Source organism: Pongo abelii, chromosome 19, assembly GCF_028885655.2.
Source record: "Pongo abelii isolate AG06213 chromosome 19, NHGRI_mPonAbe1-v2.0_pri, whole genome shotgun sequence".
In the NCBI taxonomy this organism is placed as follows: Eukaryota; Metazoa; Chordata; class Mammalia; order Primates; family Hominidae; genus Pongo; species Pongo abelii.
In genome coordinates this window covers 51,467,067-51,494,949 of record NC_072004.2, presented here as the reverse complement: position 1 = coordinate 51,494,949, position 27,883 = coordinate 51,467,067, and the positions used below count along the sequence as shown (strand labels likewise).

The window sequence follows — 27,883 nt, the reverse complement described above, 5'->3', positions numbered from 1 at the left end:
GGCAGTCCCAAGAAACAAGATGGAACACTCAAATAGCTATCCTTCACTTTCACACTGACAGCTTGTGTTCTTCCCCACAGCTTACCTGCAGGCAGGGTCAGGGAAATTCAGAATTTCACAGGAGAATATGGAAAAATGGAGAGCAAGACATAAGTGAATGGGATGCACTGGTGAAATTTCTCTTACTGCAATATCACTAGCAGCTTTGTAAGCCACCAGGCTGTTCTCTGCTGCCTCCTTCCTGTCATTTCCTGTGGCAAATTCTGCCAGACACCTGTGGTAGTCCCCTTTCCTAGATGTAAACCAGGAACAATGACTTTTAAAGTAAAATAGCTAAAATTGTTCTATATAATATAAAATATGTGACAAAAATATATGTAACAATTAACAAGTGTACTTCAATAATTTTAAACACTCTCAAGAATATTTGGCTTCATTTCATTTTTTTTCTTAGACATTTCATACTATTTTCCTTATTAAATATAATCAAAAATCCCACAGAAATTAACTGAGGAACCTCTAAATATCAACAAAACTATCGCTTGATAGACTGGAATTAAACAAGCAAGTGGTTCCAAGGAATGGCACAAGTGTATTAATCATAAAATAAAATTTCTACATGAAACATTCAGCCAGCCCTGTGCAATGTGTGGCCGTTTGGGGGAGGGGAATGAGATAGGTCCCATGAAAGCAAAGCAATATAAATAAGTAAAGCAAAAGCTAATGCATTTTTATAATAGCCTGACCATCTTTTTATTCCAACATCAACTATCCTTCTAACATTAAACAATTATTTGTAAATAAAAGTTGGAAACCTACATAGAAGAAAGTCATGATTCTAAAAAGGCCAACTTTTAATGTTACATTTTCCTTTCTAGTATAGAACCTACATTTCATAATAGAAAACCTTGGACTTGCCAGTGGTAGCTGCTGGAATGAGGTGTTTGTCCAGTGCATCCAGAACGTCACCACAGATGAACTTTAGCTCAGTCTCAACCTGAAAAAATAAAAATAAATTTTAAAAAATCAGACTGTTTCAGTCTAGAAATTCGTAAATTTATTACACATTCTATCTACCTCTGGTTTTGAGGAAAAGAACTTAGTATTAAAGAGAATTCGTATCCCTCTCCAAACTCCCTTCTTCCCTTTTGACACAAAGGCAGAGAAAAGCTGCCTCTCAGTTATCAAAAGTATCTTTTGCTTTCTGCATGCAATTAAGTGCTACACACACACCACCCCCTACCCCAACACCCCCTCACAATCCAACTACAAAATCAGCAATGACTGAAACTGAACACTGATGCTACTTGATAAACGCTGGTCAATTACATGAATCTTTCACAAGGTAGCAACTATTGTGTTCATTTACTTGGGAAAGCAGAACCTAAGACATTTGCTCAAAGATCATCCCCTTAAAAGGACTTAATAAGCAGAGCTAGGATTTGAACCCAGGCAGGGTGCAAGTGGCAGAACAAAATTCAAACCCAGGCAGTTTGCCTTCAGTACTTACATTCCTAACAACGTTGAACAGGCAATCCCTTTAGTGGAAGAGATCCAAAACTAGTTAAGATACCAAAAATCTATGGACCAAAAAAACTATTGCCACTCATCTCTATTCATTTATAATGCTGAAAATGTACAGCACCTCTAAACGCACATACCCAGCTTGCTTCCTTTTTTTTTTTTTGAGACGGAGTCTTGCTTTGTCCCTCAGGCTGGAGTGCAATGGCACCATCTCAGCTTACTCCAAGCTCTGCCTCCCAGGTTCACACCATTCTCCTGCCTCAGCCTCCCGAGTAGCTGGGACTACAGGCGCCACCACCATGCCCCGCTAACTTTTTTAATTTTTTTAATTTTTTGTATTTTTAGTAGAGACAGGGTTTCACCATGTTAGCCAAGATGGCCTCGATCTCCTGTCCCCGTGATCCTCCCACCTCGGCCTCCCAAAGTGCTGGGATTACAGGCATGAATCACTGTGCCCAGCTGCTTGCTTCCTATTTTCTATGAACACATGGCACTACCATTGAACCTTTCTAGGTTCCTCTCATGCCCCTGGAACCTCCTTTCCACTGTAAAACATTCTCTCACTCTTTCTTCCATAATTGCATTCTTATCTTAGCTAAGCAAAAGTGTTTTCTGAATCAACTATCTCCATGATGACTTTTCAGATAGAGACTGCTGTAGGAGACGAAAGGTTTCCATGTTCTCCTAGCTCCTCACATACACAATGACTGCTCTCCTGTTATTTACTCCAAATCCTTCCTCCTCACAAGCCGATATTCTACATTCCATTTCTCAGTTTCTGTCATCAATAGCTCTCTAGGCCATTCTCCTACATTCAATGACTATCTACAGCCAACCTATCCAATACCTGAGATCACACCAAGGTATGGTATGGCCATGTTCCATTCAACAGAGTTCTTTGCTTTCTACTCCAAGACTTGCACGTGTCCATACCCCTAACTGTGCTGCTCCATACTGGAAGTCTTACACTGTAATGCTCCACTCTTGGCTGTGGCTTCCTCTTTTAGTTCTTTTTCTCTTCTTGTTTCTACTTAGGGACTCATCAAGACATCTCCTCCCTCCCTCCCTCCCTCCCTCCCTCCCTCCTTCCCTCCCTTCATCTCATCTAAGACATCCAGACTGGAACTTTTCACATCTTCTCCCAATGTATCAGTTGCTCTCTTTGCTTCCTGCTTCCCTTTCCTAGCTAGCCCAAGTCCCACAGTGTAGCTCATGGACTTCTTTCTTCAGCACTTTTAACTTTCTCACTTCCTCATTCCTCCAGGACACAAAACTTGTCTATTGGTCATCGAAATTCTTTGACCCAACACATTTCTTGGTAATGGTAACATCAACCCCAGCTTACAACTTTATTTTTAGGGACAGGGTCTCACTTTTTTTTGCCCACTACTGCAGCTTCCAGGAGAAAAAGTTATTCACCTCTGCCCTGAAATATTCTGTAGCCTAATCCAAGAGAGCAAAAGATAAAAACCTACCAAGATATAAAATGTGTACTACATATACCATCAAGTGAGCACTAGGCTGTGACCTCAAATGCCAATGACTATGGCCAAATTACTGACAGACATACCCTGAGAACTAAGCCAGACACTCAAAAGAAACAAGCCTCCCTTTTCAGAGACATTTTCTAAAACTATAAAAATAAAAGGCAAAAATTAGGACATATTCAGGTGACAACAACTTCCTTCCCCCTGACAATTTATGTTGTATAAAACCTAAAGATTAAAAACTATGACATTGGATAAAAAAAAAAAACCCTGAGTCTTTCAATAAAAAGAAGAATGGAACAAATTTAACCAAAAACACTAATCATTTTTCTTGAAAATACAGTAGTTCCCTTTTATCTGAGGGGGATCCATTCTGAGACTCCCCAGTGGATACACTGAAACCATGGATAATACCAAACCTTATATATACTATATTTTGTTCTATACATACACATTCATGGTAAAGATTAATTTGTAAACTAGGCACAGTAAAAGATTAATAACAGAACAATTATAACATACTCTAATAGAAGTTATATGAACGTAGTCTCTTTTTCTCTCCAAATATCTTATTGTACTGTACCACTGGTAACTCAAACTGTGGATAAGGGGGGACGGTGGTACAACAGTCTCACCATTTGCTGGTATTTCCCAATCATTTTTTGCTTGTCTTCTCCCTTGTTTCCTTCTTTCTGTTCAAGGCTGCTGATTATTCTCCAGGAGGCTCTTGTAGCTCCAATCACATTCTTATATGTAACAGATAGGAAGTCTCTCTCTTCAGCTGTCAGCTCTACATCCATCCCTGCTAATTTCTTCATTGGCTCCACCATTTCTATAAGGGAAAAGCAAAATCTGTACACCTGCAGAATTAGCACCACACGGATGCTGCCGAAGGGTTTTCTGCCTGTGTCCTCTGGAGCGGTGACATCACATCCCCCCTGGACAGGAGCCCATTAAGCAACACTTGGTGCAGTCAAGCAGTGCCACACCAGAATGTGGGGACCAGTGACTTCAGGGAGTGCTTGGCAGCAAGCCCCAAGGTCCTCAGGGTGCCCCAGGGCCTTCCTTGGAAACCGTACTGCCGTCAGTGCCCTGGCACCATGGGCCTGTGATGAGAGTGCAGCCTGAGTGGTCTACACAATGCCTTCAGGGTCGCTCTTCCATCGTCCTGGTGAGGAGCACAGCCCTGATCCATGCAGGCCTCCTGACCCACACCCTCATGTTCTCTCCCAAACACACTTTCTTATCTGTTCAATTTGGGCAGCCTGAGAAGGCTAAAAATTTCCCACATTTTTAAGTTCTGCTTCCCTTTTGATTATAAGTTCTGTCTCTAAAGCATTCCTCTTTTCTTTCATTTTCCTAGAAATATTCAAGAGAATGAAGCTGCTCCTTCAATACTTTGCTTAGATATTTCTTCTGCCAAATTTCAGGTTCATCACTTGCAAGTTCTGCCTTCCAGAAAACACTAGGACATAAGCACAATGCAGCCAAGTTCTTAGTCACTTTACAAGCGTCACCTTTCCTCCAGTTTCCAATAACATGTTCTTCATTGCGGTCTGAGACTTCATCTGAATGACTTTTCCCTTCCATATTTTTATTTTTTTAAGAGACTGGGTCTCCCTATATTAGCCAGGTTGGTCTTGAACTCTCATCCTCAAGCAATCCTCCCATCTCGGCCTCCCAAAGTGCTAAGATTCCAGGCATGAGACACCATGCCTGACCCACTCCATATGCTACCAACATTCTGTCCAGCTCTCCTCTTCTGAGCCCTCACCAGAATCACCCTTCATGTTTTAAAATAAATGTTTCCTGTTGAAATGATGTTAGATATACAGAAATATTGAAAAGGCACTATAATGTCCTCCTACACCTTCCATCCAGCTGCCCCTAATAATGACATTTTGCAGTACCATGGCACAAAAGAAATTCAGGCCAGGTGTGGTGGCTCATACCTGTAATCCCAGCAATTTGAGAGGTTGAGGCGGGAGGTTCAGGTTCACTTGAGTCTAGAAGTCTGAGACCAGCCTGGGAAACAGGTAGACCCTGTCTCTAGAGAAAAGTCAAAGAAATTAGCCAGGCATGGTGGTGTGCCTAGTCCGACCTAATCAGGAGGCTGAGGCAGGAGGACTGCTGGAGCCCATGAGTTCCAGGAAGCAGGGAGCCATGATTGCACCACTGAAGAATAGAAAGGTAAATATTTGAAGTGCTACTTTATGCCACTAGGAAAAGCAAGAAGACTTTTAATCTTATACCATCAGTATTAAGGTATACAGTTTTCTAAAAATTTATCTCTGCAGTTCAATAAGAAAAAATTCCTGCACATCATATTTGATAGAGGAAATAAAGAAAAAAATTTAAAAATTAAAGGAAATGTCATTATTAGACTCATGCATTTTTCCAAGCATTACTAAAAAGCATCACACATTTCTGTTTAAAACACTTGTACCATTGCATAATTAAGTATGAAGGTGAGAGTTATTTGAGGTGTTTAAAAGTTGGTGGTACCACATCTAATTGGTGTAGACTAGATAAAAATGACTATAAAAAAGTTCAAATTCCATGCAAATGTAAAGATTATACAATCTTATTAAATCATTAAACAGACATTTTTTCCCAACTATCAAATGGGATAACATCATGTCTATAATTAGCAATAAGAAAATTCTATTTGCACAATCTTCGAAGTCCTTTTTTTAAATTGTATATACGTCATCTCTCATTTAAAAATGAACATTTCTGTATGCTTATTACACCTAGGAAGAAATATTTTCAATCTTTTTTTTTTTAAAGATGGAGTCTCGCCCTGTTGCCCAGGCTGGAGTGCAGTGGTGCAATCTCAGCTCACTGCAAGCTCTGCCTCCCAGGTTCATGCCATTCTCCTGCCTCGGCCTCCCCAGCAGCTGGGACTACAGGTGCATGCTGCCATGCCCAGCTAATTGTTTGTATTTTTAGTAGAGGCGGGGTTTCACTGTGTTAGCCAGGATTGTCTCCATCTCCTGACCTTGTGATCTGCCTGCCTCAGCCTCCCAAAGTGCTGGGATTACAGGCGTGAGCCACCACACCTGGCAAAAATTTTCAATTTTATAATCTCAAAATTTTTATTAGTCATTAAAATAAATCAAAGCATTCGGCATCAAAGGATATACAGACACACACTCTTAAGTAATTCATATATGAGAACCAGAATATTAGAGGCCTAAGCTGCTCATTTCATAAGACAGGGGCCCCTTGTAGTATTTATTTTAAAAAGAAATAGCCCCATTCACAAGGGAAAGATAATAATTTAAAAATTAGAAACTAAAAGAAAAATAAAGAAGCCTTAAACCTTCAGTGTATGAATATCTACCATTAAAAAGAATGAGAAATAGACACTCGGCACATCAGACATACTGACCCTTCAAAGGAACATGGATACAAATATGTAACAGCCAATCAGATGGTACTAACACCAAGATCCTGTGTGACAGCAAGTAGTGACCAAATCTAAAGAATTCCCAAAGTTGTATTTAAATATATTTTTATGAAGGTTTTTATGTGAGTTACAAAACAGCCCTACTTCAGTTTTACTATTTCTCAGTAAATAAAAATGAAAATAAATAAATGGATAATAGTAATTAAACAGAAAATGAGAAACAAAGTGATAATCACAAAATGTATAATTGGTGCCAAAAATCCAATTAACTAAAGATGTTAAAAACATAAAGAGTTTCCTACAGATTAATTTTTCTGACTAAATGTATACCAACATTCACTATCAATATTAATATATATCCTTTTTTTTTTTTTGAGATGGAGTTTTTGCTCATTGCCCAGGCTGGAGTGCAATGGCATGATCTCAGCTCACCACAACCTCTGCCTCCCGGGTTCAAGCAATTCTCCTGCCTCAGCATCCCAAGTAGCTGGGATTACAGGCATGCACCAGCACATCCCACTAATTTTGTATTTTTAGTAGAGACGAGGTTTCTCCATGCTGGTCAGGCTGGTCTCCAATTCCCAATCTCAGGTGATCTGCCTGCCTTGGCCTTCCAAAGTGCTGGGATTACAGGCATGAGCCACTGCACCCGGCCCTGGTTTTTTTTTTTTTTTTTTGAGACAGGAGTCTCACTCTGTTGCCCAGGCTAGAGTGCAGTGGCGTGATCTCATATATAATGTTTATTATAATAACAGCAAAAGGGGGAAGAGGGCAATGGAGCTTTACAGGAGAAAACTGCTTTCTGCAAGTCTTTATCTTTTTGCTGGTAAAAAGTCCTGCCTCAGTGTTGATGCCTTCCGACTCACTGAGGTGGTGGTTGTGGCACTTTCACTTCACTGTTTTTTGTTTGTTTGTTTGTTTTTTAAGTAGAGACAAGGTCTTGCTTTGGTTGCCCTGGGTGGTCTCAAACTCCTGGCTTCAAGCAATCCTACTGTCTTTGAAAAGGTTGTGATTAAAGGTGTGAACTACCACATCCAGCCATTTTTTACAATAACAATGAAGTTGGCTATATCAATTGACTCTTCCTTTCATAAAACATTGCTCTGTAGCATGTGCTGCTGTTTGACAGCATTTTACCTACAGTAAAACTTTCTTCAAAATTGGGGCCAATTCTCTCAAACCTTGCTGCCACTTTATCAACTAAGTATAGGGCATATTCTACATCCTTTGTTGTCATTTCAACAATGTTTACGCCATCTTCACAGGAAATAGATTCCATCTCAGGAAAGCACTTTCTTTGTACATCTATGAGAAGATATTCTTTCAAGTTGGACCATGAGATTGCAGCAATTCAGTCACATCTTCAGGCTCCACTTCTAATTCTAGCTCTCTTGCTATTGGCCACCACATCTGCAGCCTCCATCAAAGTCTTGAATCTCTCAGCCATCCATGAAGGACAGAATCAACTCTTTTCAAACTCCCATTCATGTTGATATTTTGACCTCCTCCCATAAAACACAAATGTTCTTAATGGTACCTAGAATGGTGAATTCTTTCCAGAAAGTTTTCAATGTACTTTGCCCAGATCCATAAGAGGAATCACCCTCTATATAGCAGCCATAGCCTTTCAAAATGTATTTCTTAAATAGTAAGACTTTTACATCAAATTGACTCCTGGATGCACAGACTGCAGGATGGATGTTGTGTTAGCAGGCATGAAAAGAACATTTTCTTGTACATCTTCATCAGAGCTCCTAGGTGACTATGTGCATTGTCAAAGGCTTACTAATTGGCCTACATTCAATATTGCTGTGTCTTAAGGAATAGGGAGGCCTGAGGAGAATAGAGAGAGATGAGAGAACAGCCAGCTGGTACAGCAGTCAGAACACATACAACATTTATTAACTTCACCTCATAGTAACATCAAAGGTCACTGATCATACATAACCATAACAGAGATAACAATGAAAATGTGTGGAATATTATGAGAATTTTAAAAAGGGACCAAGAGTCACTAAGTGAGCATATGCTGTTGGAAAAATTAAACCGATAAGACTTGCTTACTCCAGGGTTGCCGCAAACCTTCAATTTGGTAAAAAAGAAGAAAAACCATGCAATTCCTGTGAAGTACAATAAATAGGAGCCCAATAAAATGAGATATGCTTAAGAAAAAAACAGATATGCTTATACATCTTACTAAAACTAAGTACAGTCTAGCAAGTTAAGATAAAGGTAGTAAGCCCTGCAACAACTACTGAGAAAATAACCCAAGAAAAATCGTTTTAAAAATCATAAAGAAGGCCAGGCTGGTGAGCCAAACACCTGTACTTCCCAGCACTTTGGGAGACTGAAGCAGGAGGATAGCTTGAGCCCAGGAGTTTGACACCAGCCTGGGCTATATAGCCTGTCACTGCCTGGGCTATATAGCCTTGTCACTACAAACAAGAAAAAACTTAGGCATGATGGCATGTTGTTGCGGGAATTCAGGGACCCCGAATGGAGGGACTGGCTGAAGCCATGGCAGAAGAACATAAATTGTGAAGATTTCATGGACATTTATTAGCTCCCCAAATTAATACTTTTATAATTTCTTACACCTGTCTTTACTGCAATCTCTGAACATAAATTGTGAAGATTTAATGGACATCTATCACTTCCCCAATCAATACTCTTGTGATTTCCTACACCTGTCTTTAATCTCTTAATCCCGTCATCTTCATAAGCTGAGGATGAATGTCGCCTCAGGACCCTGTGATGGTTGTGATAACTGCACAAATTGTTTGTAGAGCATGTGTGTTTGAACAGTATGAAATCTGGGCACCTTGAAAAAAGAACTGGATAACAGCGATGTTCAGGGAACAAGGGAGATAACCTTAAAGTCTGGCAGCCTGTGGGCCAGGCAGAAGAGAGCCATATTTCTCTTCTTTCAAAAGCAAATAGGAGAAATGTTGCTGAATTCTTTTTCTCAGCAAGGAACATCCCTGAGAAAGAGAATGCATTCCTAAGCGGGGGGTGGTCTCTGAAATGGCCACTTTGGGAACGTCTGTCTTTTATGGTTGTAGATTAAGGGATGAAATAAGCCCCGGTCTCCCATAGCTCTCCTAGGCTCATTAGGATGAGGAAATTCCCGCCTTATAAATTTTGGTCAGACTGTCTGCTCTCAAACCCTGTCTCCTGATAAGATGTTATCAATGACAATGCATGCCCGAAACTTCATTAGCAATTTTAATTTTGCCCCAGTCCTCTGATCTCACCCTGCCTCCGTTTGCCTTGTGATATTCTACTACCTTGTGAAGCACGTGATATTTGTGACCCACACCCTATTCATACACTCCCTCCCCTTTGGAAAATCACTAATAAAAACCTGCTGGTTTTGTGGCTTAGGGGGCATCACGGAACCTGCCCACATGTGATGTCTCCCCCGGACACCCAGCTTTAAAATTTCTCTCTTTTGTACTGTTTCCCTTTATTTCTCAGACCGGCCAACACTTAGGGAAAATAGAAAAGAACCCACGTGAAATATCGTGGGCTGAATTTCCCCCAACAACGTGGCAGTAGTCCCTGCTGCTTGCGACGCTGAATGGGGAGGATCACTTGAACCCGGGAGGTTGATGTTGCAGTGACCACGACAGTCCCACTGCACTCCAGACAGGGTGACAGAGCAAGACCCTATCTCAAAAATAAAATAAAATAAAATAAAAATGAAAAATAAAAGAAATGAAAATGGTATACTAGAAAGTATCTATAGGTGGTATCCAACTTAAAATCATTCTACTTACAGTTTCTTAACTTTACCACCATGATACAAACCCGATACACATTAGTACTATATTCTTTGTGATGCTGGGCAGCAGCAGCAAGCCACAACTCCCAGTCAGCCATGCCATCATGAGACTAAACAACCAATGCTTGCTTGACCAGTGAACCGTGTAGCCAGATGATTTTTCCCAACTGTAGGCTAATGTAAGCATTCTGAGCATATTTAAGGTAGGCTAGGCTAAGCCAAGATGTTAGATAAATAAGGTATATTTCTTTCTTTTCTTTTTTTAAAGAGATGGGTTCTCAGTGTATTGCCTAGGCTGTAGTGAAGTGGATGTTCACAGGTGCAATAATCATGCACTAAAGCCTCAAAATCCTAGGCTCAAAATAATCCTCCTGCCTTATCAGAATGTAAGCTCATCATAACTCAAGAAGCATATGTACTTAAGATTAAAAAGGTAGAAAACAAAACAAAACAAAACAGGAACTAAGTAGTCATAAGAAAAAAAAAACAAACAAAAGGGCAGGCTGCCAACCCAGGACCAAGGGGTAAGGCCATGCCAGTGGGCCTAGAGAACAGAATATCAAGCCACAGAGAATTATTTTCAAGTCTCAGAACTGAATGGAATTTGTCCTGCAGACTTACAAACCTGCTCTAAGCCCCTTTTTTCCTTCCAATTTATCTCTTTTGGAATGGGAATGCTTCTCTGCCTGTCCCACCATTGCATCTCAGAAACAGAAAACTTGTTTTCTATGTATCACAGGTTTAGAAATAGAAGTTTTTTTTTGTTTTTCTGTTTTTTTTTTTTTAAGACAGAGTCTCGCTCTTGCCACCCAGGCTGGAGTGCAATGGCGCAATCTCAGCTCACTGCAACCTCTGCCTCCTGGGTTCAAGCAACTCTCCTGCCTCAGCCTCCCAAGTAACTGGGACTACAGGTGTGTGCCACCACACCCGACTAATTTTTGTATTTTCAGTAGAGACAGGGTTTTATTGTGTTAGCCAGGCTGGTCTTGAACTCCTGACCTCAGGTAAGCTGCCCGCCTCAGCCTCCCAAAGTGCTGAGATTACAGGCGTGAACCACCATGCCCAGCAGAGATAGAAATTTTGCTTCAGGATTAACCAACGTCTTAACCCATTGCCAATTCAGATGATTCAGAAGATGAGATTTGGGACTTTCTGAGTTTATTCTATTCAGGTAAGATGTGAGACTTACTTATAGAGTTTACATCAAAATGGATGAACACTTTTGGGGGATATTGGGATACAGCACATCTATTTTGTATGTGGAAAGAACATAAATTTTGGGGGCACCAGAAGGCAGACTGCTATGGGTTGAATTGTGGTCCCCAAGAAATGTATGTGAAGTCCTTAACCCCCAGTATCTTAGAGAGTAACCTTATTTGGAAAAAGGATCATTGCAAATGTAATTAGGATGAGGTCACATGATGGAGTAGGGCAGGCCCCTAATCCAATATGACTGATCTCCTAATAAGAAGATGGTCATATGGAGACAGAGACAAAGGAAGAATGGAATGTGAAGATACAAGCAGAGATTAGGGTGATTAAAAAAAAAAAACCTGTCAATCATTGACACCCATCACCAGAAGCTAGGAGGCATGGAACAGATTTCCCTTAAGAGTTCTCAGAAGGATCCAACCGAGCTGATATCTTGATTTCAGAATTGTAGCCTCCTTAATTGTGAGAAGAAATTTCTGCTGCTTTAAGCCACCCAGTTTGTGATATTTTGTTACAGCAGCCCTAGGAAACTACTACGGGGGTGTATGAAAAATTGGCTATGAGATGTTCATGTTTTAGAATTGGGTGATGAATGTACCCAGGGTGTTTGTTATATTATTGCTTACTGTTTTATATATTTGACAATTGCAGAAATAAATTCTTTTTTTTTTTTTTGAGATGGAGTCTCGCTTTGTGGCCCAGGCTGGAGTGCAGTGGCACTATCTCGGCTCACTGCAAGCTCCGCCTCCCAGGTTCACGCCATTCTCCTGCGTCAGCCTCCCAAGTAGCTGGGACTACAGGTGCTGGCCACTATGCCTAGCTAATTTTTTTGTGTTTTTAGTAGAGATGGAGTTTCACCATGTTAGCCAGGATGGTCTCGATCTCCTGACCTCATGATCTACCCATCTCAGCCTCTCAAAGTGCTGGGATTACAGGTGTGAGCCACTGCACCTGGCCCAGAAATAAATTCTTAATAAACAAAATAATGTCATAATAAGTAGAGTAAGTATTAAAGTTTTAAAAGCAGAAACAAACAAATTAGAAAACAGTTGAATAAAATTGGAAATAGGCCCCAAAGCTGTTCTTTCTATCAGGCATAAAAGAAATTGATCAACGCCAGCACAGTGGCTCACACCTGTAATCCCAGCACTTTCAGAAGCAAGGTGGGCAAATCACCTGATATCAGGAATTCGAGACCAGCCTGGCCAACATAGTGAAACCCCGCCTCTACTAAAAATACAAAAAAAAATTAGCTGAGCGTGGTGGTGGACACCTATAATCCCAGCTACTTGGGAGGCTGAGACAGGAGAATGGCTTGAACTTGGGAGGAGGAGGTTGCAGTGAGCCAAGATCGCACCACTGCACTCCAGCCTGGGCAACAGAGTGAGACTCCATCTCAAAACAAAAGAAAAAAATTTTTTGGTTAAGAGTTTAGATAAAGGAAAAAACTCCATTTAAATGTTTTTGTGAAGAAAACCATAATGGATTACATGGCACAACAACAGTTTCAAAAAATTAAAACCAATTTGTAAACATTAATCATCACAGTTACTTATATGCCCTTAAAAAATGATCTATATGCTCCTAGTGTCACATAAGACACGTTAATCTAGGAGTCTACTTCACGCAGACTTTTTGCAACTAACACGCATTCCTTTGTTTCTTCATCACTGTGGAGAAGAGGTGGTACATACAAAAGGTTCTTGATATAACCCCATAAAGAGATTATCACATGGTGTGTTATCTGGGAATTTAAATGGTCACAATTCCAAGATATGTCAATGCTATTAACTTTAAAAAAAAACAAATTTGACCTATAATGGGGGGGCCAGCTGGGGGTAGGGGAGAAAGAGGCAAACTGTGTATCCTGGAACTTTGTAGCTGGAAAAAAATTACCAGCAGCAGCAGCCTGATCAAAACTGCAACTTCTTGCCCACCTGGACAACCCAGCTCTCTTTTCTAGAAATTAGCATCTATGCTCAATTTCTAAGAATGGAATGGTGCCTAGGGACTCATGTTTGTCTAGGTGAAAACACCTTCTAAATCCAGGTGCTTACACCAGAATGGCTCTCCTGGAAATTTAGGACTGAGACATTGAGTCAGTTACCTGTAGGGTAACCTGTAGAATCAGAGATTTCTCAAATTTGACCTGTCTTATTTTGATACCATGTTGCCCAGCAATGTAACCTCCCCTTAAGTATCAGTTTTTGTAAAATCTCCTAATCAATTTCTTATCAGATTATATTATATAAATACCTATCATCTAGAGTACTCCAGAAGCCAAATGAACATTAAAAAAATATATACTGAGATAGGGCCAGGCATAGTGGCTGAGTGTAATCCCAGCATTTTGGGAGGCTGAAGTGGAAGGATAACTTGAGGCCAGGAGTTGACGACCAGCCTGGGCTATACAGCAAGACGCTGTCTCTCTACCAATTCTACCAATATTTAAAAAAAAACTGGGTGTGGCGGTGGCACCTGTATTCCTAGCTACTTGGGAGGCTGAGGTGGGAGGACTGATTGCTTGAGGCCAGGAGTTTGAGGCTATTGTGAGCCATAATTGTCCACTGCACTCCACCCTGGGGTGATGGACTAAGACTCTGTTTCTAAATAAATAAATATTACAAAAAGTAAAGCACTGAGATAGGCAATGTTGGTAAGTGAGATTATAGATTTTAATCTCATGAACAATTTTAAGTTAGCTACTATACACTCCCATTTCCAAAAGTTTAGATTGGAATGTTTGCTGTCTTTGGTAGCTAAGAGAAAAGAAATAACAATGAGAGGTATTATAGTGCCATTCTTCCACAGTCTTTATCAAATAAATAGGCCTTTGAGTCTTGGAATTGTTGAGATCAAGAAAGCAAATAATATATAAAGTTGACAAGCACAAAGGATACAAAGAGGCCAGGCATGGTGGCTCACGCTTGTAATTCCAACACTTTGGGAGGCCAGGGCATGGGGGTTGTCTGAATCCAGGAGTTCAAGACCAGCCTAGGAAACATAGTGAGATCCCATCTCTACAAAAAATAAAAACAAAGGTAGCCAGACATCACGGTGCAAGCCTGTAGTCGCAGTTACTCAGGAGGCTGAGGTGGGAGGATCACTTGAGGCTGGGAGGTCGAAGCTACAGTGAGCTGTAATTGCACCACTGCACTCCAGCCTGGGGAACAGTGAGACCATGTTGGAAAAAAAGAAGAGGGGAGGGGAAGGGGAGGAGGGACCACAAGAAACAAATATAATGAAGAATCGTTTACTATTCCTGAGAAAAAGAGAATAGCAAGTGTGAGAGAATGTGTAACTAGGGTTGGGGAGAAGGGGCTGGAGAGAGAGAGCACACAAAGACAACAGAGAGAAGTCAAATAGGAAATTTCAAAATGAGAATCAGCTGATGAATCAAAAAAAGCAAAAGAATTTTTTTACAGTTAGAACTGCAAGATTTAGCTTTCCAAAATGATTCAATTCTCCAGAAAAGAAAAATTAATTTAAGCACTCATCTAAGTAACTAGTATAAAGTGTCAAGCAAAAATAAACATTTATTAGACATAGACAAATGCAAATATATTCAATGCTTTCGTACAAATGTGAATATCTGGGGCCTTATTATCATCTTGTTAATATATGCCAGTGAACAATGTGTAGACACAAGACTTGTTTTACAAAGAGGGTAATATGTTCCATGAACATAAGCCAGGTATTTAAAACTTAGTGTCTATCTCTTCTTTCTAAGAAATGTTCCAATTAACTCACTGTGTGTGTGTGTGTGTGTGTGTGTGTGTGTGTGTGTGTGTGTGTGTGTTCTATCTCATGTGGTGGTGATGAGCCTAGTACTTATATTCTTGAAATGGAAATCCCATTCTGATATTTCTTCCTCCCTCTTCTCTGTCACATTAAACTGATAACCAGGCTGGTCAGCTGAAGCTCTTATATATTACCGAATGTCTCTGCCCCATTGTTCCTACTACTTCAGATCCTCATTCCAGTGTCTGGGACACTGTCAGAGTCTGAATAGATTCTAGGTCTCTTGTCTCTTCTATCTTCCATCTCCCAATCCTCCTTCCCCCGATCCATTAGAATGACAGACCTAAGCATATCCTTTCTGAACATAAAAACCCTTCAATAGGGATAAACTTTAGGCTCCTTAACATGATGCATGAGGAGCTTGAACATCTGATCTTTGACAGTCCCTCTCAGCATTCTGCCTAGCGCATTCAGGGCCCTAACAATACCATCCCTTTCCCTGCCACCATCCCAAATCCCTCCCCCTGCTCACCACTCTCCTTGTTATTTCCCACTTCAAAGCTTTTGCTCCTTCAATCTGTAAAATTAACAGCTACTCACGTGCTCCTTTCCTTCTCCTCTCTTCACAGCCAGCACCTGGAGGTTTCTTACTCTTACAAAAAACTGTGACCTTTTTAAGATACCTCCTCTCTCTTTCCTCAGTCCTGTTAAAGGTTAGGTGGACATTCACTGTACCTCGAAAATCCTTGCATGTATTACTGTTTAACAATCACCGATTGATGCACGTCTATCCACCATACAGACCTGGTACATATAAGAGGACATGCCAGAAATGAGGACAAGATGAATGGGCAGATAGATGAAATGTTTAGCTTCCCTATTTACCTGAAACCTCATTTTTGGGAGTCCTAAAACCCATAAAGAATATTTAGTGCTTTCAAAAATATCTTTTACTTGGCCAGGCGCAGTGGCTTACACCTGTAATCCCAGCATTTTGGAGACTAAGGCCGCGGGATCACTTGAGGTCAGGAGTTCGAGCCCAGCCTGGCCAACATAGCAAAACCCCATTTCTACTAAAAATACAAAAATTAGCCAGGCATGGTGGTCCCGCCTAGAATCCCAGCTACTCAGGAGGCTGAGGCATGACTAGAATTGCTTAAACCTGGGAGACAGAGAGGGTGCACTGGGTCAAGATCACACCACTGCACTCCAACCTGAGTGATGGAGTGAGAATCTGCCTTAAAAAAAAAAAATTAGCTGGGTGTGGTAGTGGATGCCTGTAATCCCAGCTACTCGGGGGGCTGAGGCAGGAGAATCTCTTGAACCTGGGAGGCGGAGGTTGCAGTAAGCTGAGATCTCAGCACCGCACTCCAGCCTGGGCAACAGAACGAGACTCCAACTCAAAAAAAAAAAAAGTCCTGGCCAGGCGCGGTGGCTCACGCCTATAATCCAAACTCTTTGGGAGGCCAAGGAGGGCGGATCACGAGGTCAGGACATCAAGACCACCCTGGCCTGTAGTCCCAGCTACTTGGGAGGTTGAGGCAGGAAAATCACTTAAAGCTGGGGAGGTGGAGATTGCAGTGAGCTGAGATCGAGCCACTGCACTCCAGCCTGGGCCACAGAGCGAGACTCCGTCTCAAAAAAAAAAAAAAAATCTTTTACACAGACACTAAATATACTGATGAAAACTTAACTGCTATCCACTACTATTACTTTTGGAAAAAAATAAGGGCGAGATAGGTTAGCAATTTCTAAGACTTCCATTAGGTTTAATCTTACAATTAGATGATATCATATTTTTTGATGTTTTTGTTTGTTTCTTTGGCCTATCATCCTTCCTATACTTATAAACACTCTTTACTTCAGGGCTATCCAATAAAGAAGGATTATTTAAAAAATACATACATATATATATATATATATATATATATACACACACACATATACATGCGATATACTCATCATCTGCCGACTACTGTCTATGGAAACTGTAGCTTTCTAAAATGAATGCTTCCTTGACTCTGAAGAATACAAGCTTCTACCCCAAAAAAGTTCACAAATCCCTTTGTTGCCACAATCTTCACATTTCTGAAAACTTATTAAAAGATAATTTTAACAAAACATGTCAGTGAAATGATGAGTTAACACATGTTACAGAAGAAAATATTAGCAGTCAAAAATATAAAAATAGGATACAATGATTTAAATTGCACAAAAACTGGCCACTGGCCAGGGATGCTGGCTCACGACTGTAATCCCGGCACTTTCAGAGGCTGAGATAGGAGGATTCTTTGAGACCAAGAGTTAGAGACCACCCTGGGCAACATAGGGAGATCCTGTCTCTACAAAACATAAATAGACCAGGTGCACTGGCTCACACCTGTAATCCCAGAACTTTGGGAGGCAGCCAAGGCGGGCAGATCACTTGAGGCCAGGAGTTCAAGCCCAGCCTGATCAATGTGGCGAAAACCTGTCTTTACTAGAAATACAAAAAAAACTAGCCAGGAGTGGTGATGCATGCCTGTAATCCCAGCTACTTGGGAGGCCAAAGCACGAGAATTGCTTAAACCCAGGAGGTAGAGGTTGCAGTGAGCCAAGAGTTAACCACTGCACTCCAGCCTGGGTGACAGAGCAAGACTCTGTCTCAAAAAAACAAAAACAAAAACAAAAACAACCAAACAAACAAATAAGTAAATAAAAGGAAGTTAAGCTATGAGGACACAAAGGGATCAGAATGATACATAATGAACTTTGGGGACTTGGGGGAAAGGATGGGAATGGGGTGAGAGATAGAAGACTACACACTGGGCACAGTGTACACTGCTTGGGTGATGGGTACACCAAAATCTCAGTAATCACCACTAAAGAACTTAGTCATGTAACCAAACACCACCTGTTCCCCAAAAACCTACTGAAATAAATCAAGAAATAAATATTTTTAAAACTGGCCATTATGTATTTAACGACATGTAGAAAATTTAACAGTTTCATTACAGTGAATTCTCTGCTATTTAGATATACAATAAAGATATTCTAGTAAATTTTTTCCCCAGTACTCACAAAATTTCATTTTTTTCTAAATTCTCCACAATGTTCTAGCCACATAGGAGTATTTCTTATTCTCTGAACATGCCTACCTACCACCTCTTCCCTTTGCACCTGCTACCCTAGGTTACGTCACTTTCTCTGTCTGGAATTTTTAGTTGATCGTTTTCTGCAAAGGTTAAATGCCTAATTATTCTGCAAAGCCCTAGAAGCTCTTTGTTTGTATGCCTTACTCAATTCCTGAGACAAGAATAATCTCTCATTATTTACCCATAATACTCCATTCAGCCTTATTATTATGTAATATATACTTTAATTTTCATACATTTATTGACTTGTCTTCCTACTTGAGGAGGGGAACCCCCTATTTTATTTATCCTTGAATTCCTGGTGTCTAACACAATGCTTGATACAAAGTAGGTCCATAGTAAATGCCCAGTAAATAAATGTTCCCAAACTTATCCTTTATTACCTACCATCCATTAAGGACTGATGTCTTCAAGCCCATTTTTCCAATCATTCCTGTCATTTCAGAATTGCATGCCCCATTATTACGCATAAAGAATATATATGAACAAAACCTTATTATTAATGTTTTTTATTTTTTTGAAACAGGGTCTCACTCTGTTACCTAGGCTGGAGTACAGTCACACAATCATAGCTCACTGCAGCCTTGACCTCCCAGGCTCAAGTGATCCTCCCACCTCAGCCTCTCGAGTAGTTTGGAAGGGACTACAGGTGAGCACCACCACGCCCAGCTAATTGTTTTTCTTTTTTGCAGCGATGGGGTCTCAGAATGTTGCCCAGGCTGGTCTGGTACTCCTGGGCTCAAGCAATCCTCTCACTTCAACCTCCCAAAGTACTGAAATTCTAGGTGTGAGCCACCACACCCGGTCCATTAACTTTCTTTCTTTTTTGTTTTGTGTTTCTTTGCTTGCTGTTCTTTTTTGAGACAGGGTCTTGCTCTGTTGCCCAGGTGGGGCTGCAGAGCACAGTCACGGTTCACTGCAGCCTCAACCTCTGGGCTCAAGAGACCCTCCCACCGCAGCCGCTTGAGTAGTTGGGACGACAGACACGTGTGCCTCCCCACACCTGGCTAAATTTATTCTTTTTTGTAGACACAGGGTCTTGCTTGTTGTCCAGGCTGGACTCATACTTCTGGGCTCAAGCGATACTCCTGCCTGGGTGTCCCCAAGTACTAGGACCACAGGCATGAGCCACTGAGCCTATTCTAACACTAAGTAGAACAAAACAAATCATCAACAACAAAAATCCGACAAACATAAGGCAATCGCATATAAGAAAAGCTATAAAGGAAAGAAATAGAAAGAAGAAAAAAGTAAACTTGATAAACAGATACACCATGCTTCTGGAATATTGTAAAAATATATTCATCCCTAAAACAGTATTTCACTGTAACTCTAATATAGTCTAAATTGTGCTCTTATTAGTCCTAATGTTCATCTAGAAAAATACATGACAATATTTGTCTTACCATATACTAAAATGTATATAAAGCCATAATAATTTAAAATAGTGTCACACCAGGATAAAAATAGGCACACCAATGGAACACATAAAAAGTCCAGAAACATACTCAAGTATTCAAGAATTTAGTAATGATTCAAACAATATTTCAAATCACAATGGAAAACATACATTATTCAGCAATAGTGTTGAAAAAGTTGACTAACCAGGTGGGAGGGGAAAGTTGGGCACGTATCTTACCATATTCTAAAATTAATTCTAGGCTAATAAAATATTTCTATCTAAATAATCCCTTCTTTTGTCTACCCTCGCTCCTTTTCTACTTCAACACTTTAGTCTTAAAGCCATGAGATGGGGCTGGGCATGGTGGCTCATGCCCGTAATCCTAGCACTTTGAGATGCCAGAGGAGGCAGTTCACTTGAGCTCAGGAATTCAAGACCATCCTGGGCAACACGATGAAACCTCAACTCTACGAAAAATACAAAAAACTTAGCCGGGTGTGATGGGTGCACCTGTAGTCCCACCTACTTAGAGGGCTAAAGTGGAAGGACTGCTTGAGCCCAAGAGGTCGAGGCTGCAGTGAGCCAAAACTGCACCACTGCACTCCAGCCTGAGTGACAAAATGAGACCCTGTCTTAAAAAAAAAAAAAAAGCCATGAGGTGGGTTCAAGCATAGTAATTATCCATGCTGGGGAGGAGGGGGCAGTCCAATACTAGCATAAGAGCCTGAGTAAGGTTGGCTCCCCTAAGGGGTTGGGGATAGGGGTGGGGACAATCTCAGAGCAAGGTGAAAAGATCAACCAAAGTGGAAGCAGTGAACTGAAGCTGAATATCAAATCCCAAGCGGGGTGAAAAGGACTGGCATGCAGGAAAGTAGCAGCAACCCTGAACTGGGTTAGAACAGCATCTGCGTTAGGTGGAGTAGCAACAGAAGGTATGTCAAAACAGGAGAGACTGATCAAGTAAGTAAACTATTAAAAATAGTAAGAGTCAGGTTTCTGTCTGAGAATCATAAATATGGGGGAAAAATTAAAATGAACGCTGTTTTGTTGGGTTGGATTTGGAGAAGTTAATATGAGCATATGGAGTTCAATATATAGAGATGGATACAGTAATAGAGACGTGAGTGTGTATGTATATTCACATAATGAATCAAAAGTATTGTGACCTCACAGTTTGTCTTTTTTTTTGAGACAGAGTCTCATTCTGTCACCCAGGCTGGAGTGCAGTGGCACAATCTCAGTTCACTGCAACCTCCGACTCCCAGGTTCAAGCGATTCTCCTGTCTCAGCTTCCCGAGTAGCTGAGATTACAGGCGTCCACCACCATGCCCAGCTAATACATATATATATATTTTTGAGATGGAGTCTTGCTCTGTCGCCCAGACTGGAGTGCAGTGGCGCAATCTTGGCTCACAGCAACCTCCACCTCCAAGGTTCAAGCAATTCTCCTGCCTCAGCCTCCTGAGTAGCTGGGATTACAGGTGCCCGCTACCACACCCGACTAATTTTTGTATTTTTTAGTAGAGATGGGGTTTTGCCATCTTGGCCAGGCTGGTCTTGAACTCCTGACCTCATGATCCACCTGCTTCAGCCTCCTAACGTGTTGGGACTAGAGGCGTGAGCCACTGGGCCCAGCCAAGTTTTTTTTTTTTTTTTTTTGAGGCAGAATCTCACTCCATCATTCAGGCTGGAGTGAAGTGGCGTGATATTGGCTCACTGCACCCTCTCTGCCTCCAGGGCTCAAGTGATTCTCATCATGCCTCAGCGTCCCAAGCAGCTGGGATTACAGGCATGCCCCACCATGCCCGGCTAATTTTTGTATTTTTAGTAGAGATGGGGTTTCATTAGCCAGGCTGGTTTCGAACTCCGGACCTCAAGTCAGCCCACTGGCCTCGGCCTCCCAAAGTGCTAGGATTACAGGTGTGAGCCATCGCGCCTGGCCCACAGTTTTCTACATAGATATAAAAACAATATAAGATGTGAATTTATAGAAATATGTATCTCTGTAGGAATACACACACACACACACACACAATTTCCTAGCCATGCTGGCTGAGAGTAGCAATAACCCACACCTAGCACCCACTTTGGCTTCTAAATATTATTCTCACCTAAAAGGAATCAAGGCTCCTCAGAGAAATGGTGATTTCAGAACTACAGCAGGAATAATACAAGATGAGCCTAGATTATACTGTTGTGTCAGAAGTAGAGAAATGCTTCTCTGAAATGATAGGTCAAAAGACACAGAAGCTGGCTTAAAGAGGTCCCACCAGGCAAACCTGAGACAGTATGTACATCAAAATAAATGACATTAGTGGAATATGATCCATTAAAATAAAATAGCATAAGTCCATACTAATACAAATAATCAGGGAATAAAGAAAGCTTCACCTTACAGTGGAACGTCAACTGATGAATGTGAAAGAAAAGGTGAAATTAGAAAATCACTACTTGCCATTAATCCTAGTCATAAATTAGGTCAAGAAACACTAATGAATGCTAAAATTAGTGAGGAAAAGGCGCAAGGAACAAGATGTTTATATGCGAAGTACTTCCCCCACAAAATCCATACTGACTATAAAGAGAAAAACGTTTAACCTCACAGTGGAGAAACCTGACAGACACACCTTAACCAAGTGGTCAAGGAAAAGCTGAAATCATGTACCACCTGACAGGATGCAAACAAAAAACACAGAATCACATATGTGATACTCCTGCTAAAAACATAACTGTATTTAATCATGATGAAACATCAGGCAAATCCAAATAGGGGGTCATTCTACAAAATAACTGGCCTGTAATATTCAGAAGTATCAAAGTTATGAAACTCAGGGAAAGACTGAGTTACTATTTGAGTTTTTTTTTGAGACGGAGTCTCGCTCTGTCCCCCAGGCTGGAGTGCAGTGGCGCGATCTCGGCTCACTGCAAGCTCCGCCTCCCGGGTTCACGCCATTCTCCTGCCTCAGCCTCCCGAGTAGCTGGGACTAGAGACGCCCACCAACACACCCGGCTAATTTTTTGTATTTTTTAGTAGAGACGGGGTTTCACTGTGTTAGCCAGGATGGTCTCGACCTCCTGACCTCGTGATCCGCCCGTCTCGGCCTCCCAAAGTGCTGAGATTACAGGCGTGAGCCACCGCTCCCGGCCACTATTTGAGATTTAAAAAGACCAAAGAGGACTGGTTGTGGTGGCTCAGACCTGTAATGCCAACAGTTTGGGAGGCTGAGGCAGGCAGATCACTTGAGGCCAGGAGTTCGAGACCAGCCGGGCCAACATGGCAAGAGCCTGTCTTTACTAAAAGCACAAAAAAATTAGCTGGACATGGTGGTGCACACCTGTAATCCCAGCTACTCGGGAGACTGAGGCATGAGAATCACTTGAACCCAGGAGGTGGAGGCTGCAGTGAGCCGAGATTGCGCCAATGCACTCCAGCCTGGGTGACAGAGCGAGACTCTGTACAAAAAGAAAAAGAAAAAGAAATAAAAAGACCAAAGAGTCAAAATGCAGTCTGTGATCCTTTTGCTATAAAGAATATGTCTACAAAAACATGAATGGGTTCCAAAGATCAGACAGTAATAATGCATCACTGTTAATTTCCTTATTTTGATGGTATATGGTATATTCCCAGGAGAATATCCTTTATGGGAAATTCTGAAGTATTCAGGGGTGACAGCATATTATATTGGTAAGTTACTCTCAAATGGTTTAGAGAAGGAAGAGTTCTTTTGTACTATTCCTGAAACCTGTTTGTAAGTTTTAATGATTTTAAAATTAAAAAGAAAAACAAGGTTTTTAAAAATGAACTTCCAAAGCACTAAAAAAAAATGTGCATTAATATAAAGATTTTCTTTGCACAGCATCAAAGGCAGAAACAATAAAGAGCATTTGCATAAATTACCTCAAAAATGTAAACTTCTGCATTAGAAAAAAATTAACCTGCTAGAATCCCAATAACAAAAACTATGAAGATGTAATAAAATTAGACACCAAACGTCAAACTATGGGGAAAAACACACACGGCAAATACACAAGACAAAAGAATATGATCTCTAATATAAAACACTTTGTAAAAAAAATTATAATATTAAAATAAACAGATAGGGAAGGTCAATTAACATACATGAATAATCTTCAAAAAAAAACTTTAAAAAACCAACCTTACCAGTACTCAAAGAAACTCATTCAAACATTTAATATTTTTTTACTAGAAATGATAGCAAAGATTTTGTTAAGGGTAACACAGTGTACCAAACATAATATAGGGTTATGAGCAATCTCACATACAGCTAATACAGTGTAAGTTCTAGAGGACAATTTCACACAATGTATTTCTTGAAGCTTCCAAAATGTTCACATGCTTTTACACAGATGCTAGCAGTGTATACTACATGCCAGAAACCAAACTAGGCCCTTCAACCACAAAGGGCTGCTTAATTAAATTTATTTAAATTAAATTAAATTAAATTAAATTAAATGAGTTTGTTGAATCTCATGATATTCTGTATTACAGACTAAGTATCTATTAAAAATACAGCAGAAACACAAATTATTGACACACAAAAGATGCTGTGTAATTTTCAAAAGCAAACAAAAAATATAAGCAAAACAATTCAACGTTTTTGTAAGCATATACTATAAGCAAAAATACACAGAAAAAACCCTGTCTCTACTAAAAAATAGAAAAATTAGTCGGGCGTGTTAGTGGGCACCTGTAATCCCAGCTACTCAGGAGGCTAAGGCAGGAGAATTGCTTGAACCCAGGAGGCAGAAGTTGCTGTGAGCCGAGATCGTGCCACTGCATTCCAGCCTGGGTGACAGAGTGAGACTCTGTCTCAAAAAAAAAATAAATAAATAAAAAGTAAAATAAAATAAAATAAAATAAATATTAATTACATAATAAAAAGTTTTTTTGCACAAAAACATTTAAAATCTTAAAGCTGACTGCAATTTCTTCCACGGTTGGAATAGGTACCTTCAATTAAGTGGTAAAATTGTATTTAAAGGCACATTGGGTAATGGTGAAACCTAAAATGCAGAGGAGAATAAAGCAATAACATACTAAATGAAGAAAAATATACAGGAAAAAAGCAAACATTAATTTTTTTTAAGGCCAACAATAAAAGCTGTATCTTGGGGTACAAATAACTTTGGGGGGGAACAAGTAACATTCTAACATAGGATTGTTTTTCAAAAAAGAACGTATGATACATTGTAATGAATATTATGCAAAATAATAATTAATTCTAATTTAACAGACTGTTGATACCTGAAAGAGCAAAAGAGGTCAGTAATTCATAAAGGGCCAATCTGTAAGGATTAAAATATCTTGTAAATCATAGAATACTAAATACCTAGGTTACTATGAAAGGTAACACAATTTTGCTTGCTTTGTACTCCTGTGACTTTAGTAACATATTAATAACATTTTAAGAACTGTAGTTTGGCATAGTAATTTTTTTTCCACATCTCCCTCAATTTGATGGAGACCTATAATTTTTTTTTTTTTTTTTTGAGACAGAGTCTCACTCTGTTGCCCAGGCTGGAGTGCAGTGGTGCGATGGTTCACACCATTCTCCTGCCTCAGCCTCCCGAGTAGCTGGGATGACAGGCACCCACCACCACGCCCAGCTAATTTTTGTATTTTTAGTAGAGATGGGGTTTCACCGTATTAGCCAGGTTGGGGATACCTATAATTTTAAAAACACAAAAACTTCCCTTCTACTTCCTAGCAATGATATTCAAACAGTAATAAAATAATATCCACTGTACCTTATTACAATGATCATCCAGAACAGACTGTAAAACAATTGGTTCCATTGTGGAAACACTGGCAAATTGTACCTCTGGAATATACAGGGCACACATCTCATGGGCCCAACCTAAAAATAAATAAATAAATGTCATCTTTTCGGTTTTATCAAAAGCAAATTAACATCATTAACTTCCTTAACAGATCCCTTCAATGTCTATTGAAACAAGTGCACAACAAGGAGGACATTAACAAATTCTCATTGCTGTCTTACTTCCATTGCTTGAGAATACTCAAACCACTCCTAAAAAAAGCATTGTTAATCATTTCCTCAGTTATGATGTACAGTAACATAAATAAAGGGAAACATTTACAAATTCAGATGTTGGCACTAACACTTCTTATACAGGCAGACTAAATATTCAGATCAACACTACTAATGAGAACCACTACAAAAGGAGTTTTTAAAAGTTTAATACTTATGATAAAATTTAATAATCTTAATCATTTTAAATGTCAACATGAAATTATTTTTATCTTAGTGTCAATATTTTTAATATTAGTAATAATCATTTCACTATTTCAATTTGAAATGTTTTAAATTTGATATTAAATATATATATTTTTTGAGATGGAGTTGCACTCTTGTTGCCCAGGCTGGAGTGCAGTGGCGCGATCTCGGCTCACTGCAACCTCTGCCTCCCAGGTTCAAGCAACTCTCCTGCCTCAGTCTCCCGACTGAAGGTATTAAAGAGCTGATGTGATAGTGAGGAGTTTCTGGGCTAAAACTGGAAAAGAACATAAGTCCTGGGTACAGTTTTCGGCCACTTTTGCCCAGGGAACATTTGCCTATTTCAGAGAAAGCGGTGGTGAGGATGAAGGGCACATTTTTCTTTTTTTTTTTTTTGAGACAGAGTTTCACTCTTGTTGCCCAGGCTGGAGTGCAATGGCATGATCTTGGCTCACTGCAACCTCCACCTCCCAGGTTCAAGCAATTCTGCTGCCTCAGCCTTCTGAGTAGCTGGGATTACAGGCATGCACCACCACACCCGGCTAATTTTGTATTTTTAGTAGGGGTGGGGTTTCTCCATGTTGGTCAGGCTGGCCTTGAACTCCCGACCTCAGGTGATCTGCCCACCTCAGCCTCGCAAAGTGCTGAGATTACAGGCTTGAGCCACCGCGCCCAGCCTGAAGAGTACTTTTGAAAAACTCAGAGGCCTAACAGTACAGGGATGTACATTCACAAACAACCAAGAGAAAAAGGGAACAAGTAAACCCCTCTCCTCCTTTCAGATCCAACACTGAAGGGTAAACCAGGGGTAAGAATACACTAAAAGTACATAGACCCTCAAAGAGACTACACCAGGGCTCTGACCATCTCAAACTCTGAAATTTGATGAAGATAATCCAAAATTACAACCCCCAAGGCACCAAGCAGATGCAAATATACATCCTCTCTAAAAGAAAATAGTATCTTGGCTACAAGTAATTTCTACCCTTTTTTTTGAGACAGAGCCTTGGTCTGTCACCCAGGCTGGACTGCACCGGCGTGATCTTGGCTCACTGCAACTTCCTCCTTCCAATTCAAGCAATTCCCCTGCCTCAGCCTCCCAAGTAGCCGGGATTACAGTGCCCACCACCACACCTGGCTAAGTTTTGTATTTTTAGTAGAGACAGGGTTTCACTATGTTGACCAGGCTGGTCTCAAACTCCTGACCTCAAGTGATCCACCAGTCTCAGCCTCCCAAAGTGGTGGGAATACAGACATGAGCCGCCATACCCAGCCTAAAATTTCTTAATTACATATAATTTCCAGCACAATAAGTACCAAACACATGACAGACAAGACAATATAAATGAAAATAAGGAGAAACAAGAAAATCAAAACAGATCAGTATTTTGGAGTTACCAAATAAAGATTTTAAAATAAATATGCTTACTATGATCAAGTACACACAAGACAAAATTCTAAATTGATGCAAAGAACTGAAAAGTATAACAATAAATTAAAATTCCAGAAGTAAAGCAGAAATTTAGAAATCAGCCGGGCACAGTGGCTCACACCTGTAAGCCCAGTACTTTGTTTGGAAGGCTGAGGTGGATCGCTTGAGACCAGGAGTTCAAGACCACCCTAGGCAACAAAGTGAGACCCCATCTCTACAAAAAAAAAATAATGAGCCAGGTGCGGTGGCATGCACCTATAGTCCCAGCTACTCAGGAGGCTGAGGTGGGACGATTGCTTGAGCCCAGGAGTTGGAGGTTGCTGTGAACAGTAATTGTGCCACTGCAATCCAGCCTGGGTGATAGAGACTCTATCTCAAGAAAAAAAAAAAATCAATGGGTGGGATTAACAACGGTTTAGACACGGATGAAAAGAAAATTAGTAGGAACACAACAGGTCAGAAGAAGAAATCCAGAATGTTAGCACAAAACACAAA

General features: G+C 40.4%; 1 protein-coding gene across 1 annotated transcript; it reads right to left on the bottom strand.

The window, feature by feature from the left end:
• On the bottom strand, positions 1–25,966 carry LOC129047467 (14-3-3 protein epsilon-like). Its single transcript, XM_063718111.1, has 5 exons — positions 25,466–25,966; positions 4,964–5,060; positions 3,647–3,843; positions 891–997; positions 1–85 (listed from the first exon to the last, which is right to left on the bottom strand). Exons 1-5 carry the CDS (start codon positions 25,598–25,600, stop codon positions 82–84), a joined length of 540 nt encoding a protein of 179 aa, XP_063574181.1. The 5' UTR covers positions 25,601–25,966; the 3' UTR covers positions 1–81.
• Positions 25,967–27,883: the final 1,917 nt, after the last annotated feature.

Coding starts and splice junctions, on each gene's coding strand:
- LOC129047467 (XM_063718111.1), bottom strand. CDS start 25,600: ATGACATTTATTTATTTATTTTTAGGTTGGGCCCATGAGATGTGTGCC. Junction 5,061..25,465: donor TGGATGATCATTGTAATAAG/GTACAGTGGATA, acceptor ACTTTTCTCTAG/AGACAGGGTCTACCTGTTTC. Junction 3,844..4,963: donor TCAAATTGCTGGGATTACAG/GTATGAGCCACC, acceptor TTTCCCTTATAG/AAATGGTGGAGCCAATGAAG.